At 38.2% G+C, this 12,411-nt stretch overlaps 1 protein-coding gene across 2 annotated transcripts in view; it reads left to right on the top strand.

Moving 5' to 3' along the window:
* Positions 1-3,320, top strand: part of SYNE1 (spectrin repeat containing nuclear envelope protein 1) — a 288,727-nt gene extending 285,407 nt beyond the window's left edge. For both annotated transcript variants that reach the window (XM_030946688.1, XM_030946689.1), the window contains one exon: positions 2,334-3,320. In XM_030946688.1, coding sequence (XP_030802548.1) covers positions 2,334-2,574 — 241 coding nt within the window. In that variant the 3' untranslated portion in view covers positions 2,575-3,320. The remainder of the gene's footprint in view (positions 1-2,333) is intronic.
* The last annotated feature ends 9,091 nt before the right edge of the window (positions 3,321-12,411 follow it).

Below are 12,411 nucleotides of genomic sequence, written 5' to 3' on the forward strand. Positions count from 1 at the left end.
TTTTTATTAACAATGTATAATTTTAACCATCTCTCCTTACCAAATCTATTAAACACTCTAAGATGGCCTATTCAATATTTCAGCCAACTATGTAGATTGCAGAGGTGGGCCTGCCATAAACACAAGCAGTACAACACTCAAACTTTTTATAACTCCCCCTCTGAAGATGTTTTTGTAGCATTTCATTATTTGCTTTTTGAATTTTTTCCATGCATTATTATTCTTCAGTACTCTACTTCACTGCAGAAAATATGGTTTGCTGTGAATTGTTTTAGTTTTTGAAAGTTTGTGTTCCTTTTGAAATCAGCCATGCAAGCTTACATTAAGATTTTTTTTTGTAAAACACAAAGCAAGAAGTGCTGGATCATGCTACTAAAGGCATAGGAAAAAGAAAAGAAAAACCAGAAATAAAAACTTTGCTAGCTTTTGATTCAGATTTTTGGAAATTCCCCTTCTGACACCCAGTGTTGCCCCAGAGTAATTCTGGAGCAATGAAGAAAATGACACTTTGCTCATTATCAAACACCAGTTAGCAGCTGCAGAAATGTGGTCACTTTTTGATTTGGATTAACAATGTTTATACAATGAGAGCCTTGTAAATAGGTAGGCTGTGCAATCAAATGCTTGGAAGGTAATTAAGCACTCCTTGTTCCCTTTGTTCCTGCCTCAGTCCATTAACTTCCTGTCTTGGCATTCTCAGACAGCAGAAGTCCTGATCTAATTGAGCTTTTGTATGGAGTGCTCTGGTGCTGTTTAATGTGCCGTGTCCTTTCAATATCTTTTTTATAATATGTGATCCTATGTTATGCGATAAGCAACTTTCCATCTGGACTACAATAGTGTGGATTCAGACAACACAAGATCTGATGTTTTGATCATCACTACTTCCTGGAATATTTAGTTCAAGCTAATGATTTAGCATATCTGCTAATTTAGTGTGTATGTATCTGTTGGCCACCTGAACTTTAAAATTTGCCTGGCTTTGTTGAAGTCCTCATAGTGGGGTGCTATATACATATATATATGAACAAGAAAATAAAATACTCTCAAGCACAGAAATAATTATTTTCTGAACATGTGCAAAGAGAACCCTTGCTAAGCCTGGCATTGTTTTGAAGATTATATTTTAATTTTTGGATGCTTCCCCACACAGAGTCAGATTTATCAGGGAGACAGGATCAAAGGAACAAGGGGAAGTCAAAGAAACACTAAGGAACCATCACCCCATACTTACTTTACTCAGGAGCATTTGACCACAGCCAATAAGCCTGATTTCTCACATCTCTTTATGAGAATTTTTATCTCTTAAACTTTAGGAAATTATAGATTTTCTGAAGCCTCATGATCATAGCAACCATGCAAATGTATTATAGCAACATATCTGAGACAAAATTTGTGATCTAATGTCCTAATAGCAGAGTTCTTGAAGCAAGGTACTTGAAGGCTCTGAGTTCTTCCATTTTTGGCTTGTGCTGAGAGACAGTATTTTCCCATGCCATTTAATTAGCACACTGAGACCATCAGATTTAATCTTTCCTAGTCACTCTTTTCAGCTCTTGACAATTTCAGTCAGAAAGAAAAATATGAAATTTATGTCTTTATCTTTCATTAAATATTAGAATGGATTTTTGAAGTGTCCCTTTGGAAATACTTGTGTTAGATCTCTGCTGCCTTATAGACGTATTTAGGTATGTGCCACTTCAAGTCAGATCCATCAACATAAGGGAGAAAATCACTTGGAAGGTGATGATGTCAAGTCAGTTGAGCAGATAGACTTTAACTGCTGATTCTGTGCAAGATTCAAAACACAATGTGCTTTGTAGAAGATAAGTCCCCATTATCTGTATATTGGTGTATTGATTGACAGAAAATTATGTAACTGAATCACAATGCATTATACCCTCATGGATACTTTATACATAAACAAATGTAGAAACTTCTGCAAACCAAATGCAACTGGCCATTTTAAACAAGAAGGCCCACCTTTTAGACAGCATGCATTGAACAAATATGGCAGGTATGGCCCACCTTTTATTTTCCCCATTTGCTATATGTGCTTTAAGTGGAGAATCTTCCCCAAAAATTATAAAGGGGCTGTGGGGTCACAAAGACCCTTCTATTGCGATCATTTGGTGTTTTCCTACCCAGTCTAGAAATCTGGGATCTCTTAAAAGTGTTAGGGAAATAGCATGTTCACTGAAAAATACCTCTGCAGTTGTCAGTCAGAGTCTGTGCAAACTGTAAATCAGCCTTCAGGGGAGGTTGAGTGCCCAAGGGCAACCTCTGCTGCAGTAATGTTTTAGTGTATTCAACTGCCCATCTTCTTTCCTCAGGTCCACAAGAGGTGGCTCAGGTTCCTCCCCTTCTGAGGCTGGGCCAGCGTGGCGGTGCCCATCCTTCTTCCTCAGAGTCCTCAGAGCTGCTCTGCCACTTCAGCTGCTCCTGCTGCTCCTGATCGGGCTGGCGTGCCTGGTGCCCATGACCGAGGAGGATTACAGCTGTGCTATGGCAAACAACTTTGCCCGCTCTTTCCACCCCATGCTGAAATACATGAATGGTCCTCCTCCATTGTGAAGGAGACCTGTGGGACAGCAGGAGACCTTGCTGGAGTGCTGGCTGGGAGCAAGATGGTTTGAAAGGGTGACAGGGTTCAGCGTGGCAGCTTTACCTGTCTGCTGTTGTCACTACTGTGCCCGTATCTTTCTCTGCTGGCACTCCGCTCGAAGCGCATCAGTGTATCAGTATCAAAGTGTGCAACGTATTACCTGAGTAGCATCATTTCAATACTCGCATCCTGGGTACTAAGGAGGATGCAGTGTATGTGAGGGAAACCTCTTCTGTACAGCTTTTGGGATCTTTTAGCCACTTTATATCCAGGTCATTGCCCTGTACTATGCATAGCCAAGGACTTGATACTGTAGATCCTTTCCTGTGTGCTGCTCCAAACGACCCATTAGCCAGTCTTTGTTAAATACCCTCTCAGTATCTACAGTATACAAAATAACCAATGCTTAAGGAATTTTAGAGCATTTGTAACATACAATTTTAAAGAATCTTGTATGGCAATGTATTATTCCCTGTGGTTTCTGTTTCAGGCATGGTGTTCTAACTTTTGCTTTGGATGCACAAGGTGTAAATCTGAGAAGCACTTTTTTAAGGTTTAAAAAAAATGGATGTAATAAATAAGATTGCAGAAGTTTTTATGAGGAAAAAATGTTGAATGTCAAGTTGAAAAACAACATATTTATGTATGTACAGTTTGCTAAGCCAAGTTTTGTTTGTATTGATTTCTTTGCATTTATTATAGATACCATAAAATATTTTGTCTACGTGCTTTTTAATGACAACTATGGAAACCTCTAAGTTTAGAATGAGATATGTATGGCATAAAAAAAAATAGAAGACATCCATATGCACTTCAAAAAAGAATTAAAAAATTCTGTAACAAATTAATGGTATTAGGTATGTGTTTGAATGACAAGATCTGGAAAATGACAGCTGGCAGAATACATGGGGAAGTATCACAATAGAGGTTGTGCTAATATTGAAAGCAGCACATGTTTTGGATTAATGACTCATCACTTCAGGTTTTTCTTTTTTTCAAGCTGCTTCTTGAAATTCCCTCCCACCTGTGTGGAGCTTTTTTCCATCTGTATTTCTGTGTATGCACTCATGTGCAGCCTTTGACAATTGGAGTTGTGCCAACCCACACTGAAGCAGATTTTTTCCTGTGGGTATACTGGAAACTTGCTATTCTGATATTCCTGATACTCTCCATAGCAGCTCAATACCAAGATAGATTTTTTAATTTTTACCCATCATTATTTTAGTGGAATAGGCCCAAAACATAAGTAAATAGAAGAATAAGAGAACAAATTGAAAACTCATTAACTTTCCAGAACTATTGCAAAAACTAGCAGTCTAATCCTTGGCACTCTGCCCAGCTTATCAGTCAGAACTTGACTTTGAAAGAACAGGATTCTTCTTAATTACAAAAAAAAAAAATACAGAGCATGACTCTAAGTTACTGCTCTTTATTAAGTTGGGGGAATTTGGAACCATGACACACACAACGTGAATTTTTCTTCTGAGTTAAGTGGTCTTGCTTAGAATATATTAGCTTGCATGACAGAAATTAAAAGGCCAGGAAAAACTACAAGGACATTAATTGCTGTTATGTAAAATTACTTTTTGGCATGTCATCCTTTGAGCTGTTATGAGGAGAGGGTGGTCAGAGGTAGGGAACCACAAGCCGAACTCCAGCATTTGGAAGAGCCAAATAATGCTTCCTTTCCAGATAAGTATAACATTAACATTTTTGTGAAAAGGATTTTGTATGCTCAAAAAATATTTTCAATGTCCGAGACACAAGTCTGGACTGACACAAGTATGTGTTCTTTTCAAGACTGAGTTTCCTTCGCTGCTATTCAGAAGTCATGCTAGGCTAGATTAGTATTCATAATCACTCATTCTTAGTAGACATAGATAAGGAACACACATTTGGGCTACAAGGAAGAGCACATGTGATTTTGCAGAACTGGATCTTGACCCTAAAATCTGACACAAAGAAGGCAAAATTTAAATAAGTGGGCAGGCTCTCCTCAAGTTCCATCCCAAGAGTACCTGTGACTCAGAAGTCTACCTTGAGTTTCAAATCCCCATGAGGTATCAACATACGCATTTATCACCACAGCATGGACCAGGTTAAAGGGGGGAACTGTAGGGGGGGAAAAACATACCCAGAAAAGTATCAAGCATTGCAGCCAGTGGCACTAGCCAGCTTGTCAACCTGGGCATCTTTCTCATCCTGATAATGGGATGCTAAAACTCTCTAAGTATGGTGCACAAGTTAGAATCTGAGATGCCCTGTCTCTGTGATAAGCCTGCAACCCAACACCTCTCCTCTTTCTGAAACGTCACCTACTTGGGCTCTATAAGCACAAGGGCTGATTTCTGGTGATGCACCTTGAACCTCACCTGCAAGGCATGAGGAAAGGGAGGAGCTGCTGAACTCTGGATCTGTATTGACATTGTGTGTGCGAGCATAGAGAAAGTAGACTCTGCCTCTTGGGGAGCTCAGGTCATAACTATGTTGTATTTTTTTCCCCTTTTCTAGTGTAGATAAATGCAGTCGCTTCTGTAGAGGTTTAATCATCTCCCCAGCTTGACATACCTGGCAACTCTGAACCTTGCTTATTGGCTTGTAGTTGCCTCAGAGCTAGTGAGTGTTTAAAGGTAACTGGTGGCTCAGTAACTTCAGACTGTAGTATCAAGGCACTGTGTCATTATGCTTATATTGATAATAGTGAAAAATAATGAGCACAATTTACCCTGGACTCCCTGCATCTCTTTGTGGAGCTTCATTTGTGGACCATGCTTTGTAAAATCTGAAGGCAGTCTGCAAAGTGATATTTAGAGACATCTGACAATGTTAGGAGTACAGATGATCTCAACTTGACAGAAGTAGTGTGCCCTTATTCCTCATAGCTGTGAGCATGATGATACACATTACCTATTCCCCACCCTGCTCCAGCAGTGATAACAGCTTCTTTCTGCTGCAGATCAATAGTTCCTCACCACTGGTTTGCCACCCTTCCAGCTTTGTGAACACCTTGTGAGCAGTATTGCTCTCTCTGTCCTTAGAATGTTTTTCTGCATCTCACTGTTGAACGAGAACAAAAATACCGGGCTTGCTTGTGAGCAGTCATCCCTGGCCCTCGGTCTTGTGTTATTTGTGGTTGAGAGATCTGTTTACAACTGATAGCATCTCTCAACATGCTCATCATCATCATGTGCATCTGAGTGGATGTGTGTCTGTGTGTTCAAAGGCATAACAGACACTGGCTGCTCACAGACTTCAAACTACAGATGCTATCAGGACTTAGCAACTGTAGGAGGATTCTGAGAAATAAGAACAAGTCAAGGAGAAGAAATATAGATTCTAAAGCAATAGAAACCACTGATCTGCTCTCTTTCTGGCACTTACCATATTTTATTTGGTGTTTAAAGAAAAAGGTTGTGGAAAGGAAAAAGGCAGGATAGTGAGTTTTGATTTAAGCTGGAAGATTTGGCAGCAGTCAAATGCAGAATTCATCTAAAGCAGTATTTGTGTAAACTGAGGGGGAAAGGAGAGTGCAGGGAGGGATCTTTTGGGTTGTATGTATTTATAGGCATAGAGTTCCCTGCATAAGGGAGCTTGTCTGGGCACTGGCTGAGTGGTTTTAACCTTGGCAGCATGTTGTGAAATGCACTATAGCAAGCTGAATTCTATTGTTGTTGCCCTGTTTGGCCGTAATTAGACCCACTGGGACATAGGCATGAAACATGTATTTGGGAGAAGTTGTGCTGTGGCCATAATATTAAGAACATTAGAATGTTCTAATAATATTCCCAAATAAATAAACAGGAATTATTTAGAGAATTAATTTGTGTTCCCAGAAAGGAGTAGATAAAGATCTGTGAAACAAGATATAAGGAAATGAATAACTGCTAGCTGAAGCACTGAAGATTTGTCATAGACTACAGCCTGGTTAAGTGACAGAAATGTAAATTTTGTTAGATGGTGGCTCTAAAAGCAGATAGGAACTGAAAGCTGTAGCATTTATTGTTTGGCGCCAGCTAATATATCATCCCAGAAATGAATTTGTCAAAATTGCTTTGTTCAAGTAAGAATCTATTTAAAGATCTGAAACACAGCAAATTGATTTGACCACAGTGATGTCTGAATTACACTGGCATATTTAACTTTTCAAAAGACAGGATCCTTTAGGAAAGTATTTTCCATTTCTTGTATCAAAGATGTCCTTGGTAAGGAGGGAGAGGTGCACCAGAGAGCTCTACTGGCCAGGGATCAGGCAGATGTGGATGTAGCTTGCAGACAGGTTACTCAAATCAGGCCAATTTTTGTTTTCTGGCATGTTGTAATTCCTGGGAGACTGCTGTTATGGATGTTGAAATTGTGGGTTTTTCCATTCCTTTGTTTTTAGAAAGGATGTTTTAAAAAACAGCTGGAATTAAACCTACCAGAATCCACTTTTTTATATAAGTGCTCACAAGGCTATCCAAGAAGTGGGACATTCATGGCTTTAGGGTTTTTTTTATAAACAATTCAGAAATTGTCTGGTAAGCTCTCCTGACCATAGAGCTGCAGATTAAAACATGGTTGTGTTTTTGACCCCTTTGCTAAACTTGAAGCATGGTGCTGGCAGGTATGAAGACTATGGGGGCAAGGGGAGAAAAAAGTACTGGAAGAAAACATGATGCTGTTTGGTTGAGACAGATACATAGGTGATAGATAGACGGATGGTTGGTAGATAGATAGATAGATAGATAGATAGATAGATAGATAGATAGATAGATAGATAGATAGATAGAAAGATAGATAGATAGATAACAGATAAAAAGAAAGAAGACATTTTTGAGCTGTAGTTTCTTTTCCTATTTTCAGATTTAATGTAAGCAAAAATTAATCCTATAAGGGCAGACTGGAATTCAATCTTTCCTGCTTTCCTACGAATAGTTAAACTTTCAAGCTTTTATGTGCTCTGACTCTTACCACAAAATGGACAGCACTTTTTGCTCATCTCTAGAGTATAACATACTTGTTCATCTTTCCATAGATGACACAGGTTTTGAAGAGGTGAGTGAAAAATATAAAGATTTGCTTCTTGTCAGATTCTTTTTTGTCTTAGACAGCAGCATTCAATCTTTTTCTGTAGAGAAGCTAAATACCTTGGTCCCAAAAGTGTTGCAAAGTCTGGCTAAAAATGCCTGAAAACACATCCTTTCCTCACATGCACATTTTTCATCTGTTTAAAATGGTAGCATTCTGAAGTTATGCACAAATGTGTAGGAATGGAAGACAGCAGGAGATAAATTTCATATCACCTGTATGCCAGCAGAAATGAAGACATTAGCAGAATGACACCTAAATACTGCAGCACAAAGTTCTTAAAGGGACATGAGGGCTAGTTAGCCTTGTTCCTGCTGAGATAAGTGCCAAATGTTATTATTTTGATAGTCAATTTTCCTGAAGACTTCATGACCATTTTTACACTTGAGCCTTTGTGTCTGTGGGATACTGCGGTGAATGGTAGTAATTGGAGCCTGGCTGGGGATAAGAAAAAACACGTATGCAGTGCCCTTCCTTGGGCATTCTTTCTATGTGAGCACTCTGATGAGTGCTATTTTACATGTTTGGATTTTCCTCTCCTCTTCACTGTGTAGGTGGTGGAGACAAGCAGTGTAATTCAGAGGAAGGCAATATAAAGCTTTTCCAGCCTAAGTAACAGCTGTTTCATGGGGCTTTTAATGTTGCAGTATCAGGATAGGAAAAAAAAATTTAAATCTATCATTTCGTTTTGGGAAATAAGCATGGCCAAAAGGCTTTTAATAAGGGAGGGTGTCCCACTGACTAAGAACACCCAGACTTTAGCCCATGAAGAAGCTGTTATCATGGCATTATGAGGATTGCCTGAACTAACAGAAAAGAAAGGCAGTCAAATATGTTGATTATGCCTTAATTATGTCTTACCTTTCTAATTAGTTAAATAGAATAAAATATGCTGGAAAAAGACAGGTGTCACTTACATGTCAGTAAAAAGAGAAAGAAGGGGTGTGGGGGATGCCAATGTGTCCAGCTGTGTGCATCTGTATAGGATCCCGTGGGGGAGCTGCTCTGTAAGGTGTTGAGTGTGCAAGTGAGGGAAGCGAGGGTGATGGACTCAGGAGTTTTACCTGCAAAAGCTCTGCAATGAAATAGAAAGGAATGTCCTTCCTGTATCATTTTTCAAACTTCTTGACCCAACAGATGCAAGAAATTGGGAAGTCCCAGATGGCTCCTGACTATTGAAGTGCGTCCTGCCTGGCTGCAGAGGTATTCTTTTTTCTTCCTGGTGGGTTCTGGGTGTCTGAGCAAGGTGACATCTCATCACCTTCTCCCATCACAGACAACACATCATGGGAGGGCGTGAAAGTGAGGGAGACAGACTCTTTTCAGTTGTTCTGATTGGCAGGGCAAGAAGCAAGGGGTGCAAATTTAATCACATGAAATTCCATCTGAGCACAGGCAAAGTATTTTATAACATGAAGATCGTCAAATGCCGGAAAAGGGTGCCCAGAGAGTTGAATCTCCTTTTGTGGCTATTCAACATTCAGCTGGGCATGGCCCTGAGCAGTCTTCTTTAGATGATCCAGTTCTGAGCCAGGAGTTGGACTAGACAGTCTCCAGCGACATATTCCTAGCTCACTGCACTGTGATGCTGGGTTGTCGTGTCATGCTGCAGAAAGAGATGGGCAAAAGAATGCCTAACCTCAGGCAGTGTGCAATCCTTTCCTCATTCAAATTGTTACCATTTTTGCAGAGGTAAGTAAGTTTTAACTTTATCTGTGTACTTTTTCATTTAGGAGTGCAATATTTTTGATTTTGCAGGAATATTCTCCGATCTAGCTGCTTTTTTTTAGGTTAAGTCTCTAAGTTTAGTATTATGTAGCAACTGTCTTCTTAAGCCATTTCACCATGAACTGTAAGTGCTCATTTGGTCCTGTAGTTAAAATGAAATGGTGTCATATTTTGAATCAGAATTGAGAATTACTTTATTATGAGCACATGTGCATGTGCAATTAGTTCCTATTACTCTGATGTGGCCTTTGTGGCCAAAGAGGCAACTTGCAGTCAAGTTCTTTGTTATGGAAATGTATTGCAAAACAATCACATTATTTGGAACCATTGTCCAGTTCTACTCAGCACTTAAAAATCCCAACAGTCTCCAGCATTCTTTTAGAGTCTGAATAGGTTATTTGCTTCTAACAAACAAATAAGGTGAGGTTTTGCATGAACAAAGTATATTGCCTGTCTTGTCTTCATCATGGAGAAGATACTTGGAATCAAGGTAACCATCTTATAATTTTTTTCTTTTTAAGTTAAGTACAATGAAACATCCCATAAGAACAAAGAGCTTTTACAATTATATTCATATAAGAAAAGAACCTAGGAGCCAATAGTCCTATGTTGAACCAGCAAGGCACAGAAAATAGATTAAAAAATAATAGGGACCATATTCTCTCCATGTTACTGATAAATATACATACCACAAGTATTGAAGTATGTCAGTATTTATGCAAATGCTATAGATTACTGGTTTGATTCTTTGCAAACACCAAATATGACTTTGAGATTGTTATACAGAATAGAGTTGAGTTCAAAGTGGTCTTATATCAATAAAAGTATCTTTCATTTCACTTCATCCCTTCCTGATGGCTTAGTCAAGGCAATTTTTTTTTTTCCTGAGGACTAGTTTCACTTGGGAAAGGAGTACTATTTACCTTGATGTAAGCTAGCTCATGGTAAGTGGCAGCCAACTATAGAAGGCTAAATTAAAACAATTTTTCTCTTATGCCATAACCTATTTCACAAGCCAAAATAAGGAATGTAACCAAAATACTAAGAACATTAAAGCACATAAAGTAATAGGTTCTTAGCTAACTTCCCTGGTGTCATTAGGATTACTAGAGACTATACTTAGCTTGTTTTTGACTCTAGTTATGGAGTCTCTGATTCTTTACAGGGAAAGTGAAGAAACTAAGAAACAGTTTTAACTTTCATTTAGATGCACAGAAACAGGCACATTCTAATTCTTCCAAAAACAGTGTACCATTTTGCTGCCTAATGGAAAACAATGAGCAGAGAAGCATATTTTTAAAACATGCAAAATATAACAAAATTAAACAATGTGTTCTGATTAATTCTTTATTTTCAACATCAAATACATTGATAAAAATCTTGCACCAATCAGGTAGCCTACCAGATTTTTTATTTAGACTTTTTTAGGTGCAAAACAAAGAAAAATATACCTCACCAAAACCAAAGACATCAATAATTTCATATGCATCAGTGAAAGAACAGAATACTTCAACAAATACATTATGACAGCTGAGCCTATAACAAAGAAAGGACTTTGCATTGACAGACTACATAGTGCACACAAAAGCATTGGTTTCATAGTACATACAATAAGGTAATACATAAAGTGGCTTGATAATGCAAGTCTTGTGACCAGCAGTCTATCCCTTCCTTTTTCAACGGGCACTTTCTGAAGAAACAGACTTCTAATCATAGGCACACAGGATTGCAGAATTTTCTAATTTGCAATATGGCAGCATATATTTTTTTTCTAAATTTTTGTTTATTTATTTTCTTTAGGCACATTTGAATGCAAAGGAATTTAATACGTCTCTAACACAGTGCAAAACCAAATACCCTTTATGGGCAACAATCACTTTGAAAACAACCTTCAGAATATAAGGCTACCTACATTTGAAGGATGAAAGAGAACTGTGAGTAGAAAGGGTAGGACATTAATATTGGGAAAACATTAATTTTAAACTCTCAGATCAATTTGATATTATGCTACACTTTCAGGTCACAGCAAAGATTGGTTTGTATTAGGATACCATTGTTAACATCACCCTTCTATCACATATGTTGACTTTCTATCTGTAAAGCCATATCACCGTTGTAGATAGCATTGAAAACATCAATCTCTTTATCCAAAGTAAGAAATGCACTTCACACAAATTCAGCTGAGAATGCCTCATATACAAAACCCATTATCTGTAGGTTGAGTTGCACTCTAATTTTAAAGCAGGAAATTATGTACACAAGAGGGGCTTGTCATGTTCTTACTAAGTCTGTAATAAGACTAAAGACCTACTGAGGCAGAATTTTTATTTTGTTGGTAGTTTGCTTATTTTTAAGCATTTGGCACAGGTCTTAAGGAATTAGTTGCCATCAACTGAAATGGATGGAGGCTCCAGTACAAATACTGATTCATATGAAGGGGTTGGTTTGGGGTTTTTTTGCTTGCTTTTTTGCAACTCAACGTCCAGTGATCTGCTGACAGTCCTTGCAATATCCCTAGGAGCTCAGTTTGGATTATTTCTTTAATTACACTTTTAAACCCCTCATTGTAGAGAAGGAGAAAAATCATCAAGTGATGTCACTGAAACATAATAGTAAATTTTTCACAACACACACCAATAAACTTTCATTAAACTATTTTACCCGAGTACAAATCTTACTATCCCAACTGGGAGTTTTACCTGAGACAAAGTCTGCAACATTGAGACATGGCTCAAACCACTATAAACCAGAGTAGCTTTCATGTATTCAAACACCGCATATTCTGACACCACTAAGTGCTACACATCTCCCTATCTCCTCTTCTACCTCCCAAGTTTTTTGCAATATTTCAGTAACAACCATGTTCTCAAGCAAAGCAAATTCATCTGGTCTATTTATGTTTGCCTTGTGCTGGTATTACATTGCCTATGTTTCTAGAGGGTTTCTTTGTTTTTTGATGTTTTTGTTTTTTTAAAAAAATCCATGTATAAACGTTACAAAATAATTATTTT

Source organism: Camarhynchus parvulus, chromosome 3, assembly GCF_901933205.1.
Source record: "Camarhynchus parvulus chromosome 3, STF_HiC, whole genome shotgun sequence".
Lineage (NCBI taxonomy): Eukaryota > Metazoa > Chordata > Aves > Passeriformes > Thraupidae > Camarhynchus > Camarhynchus parvulus.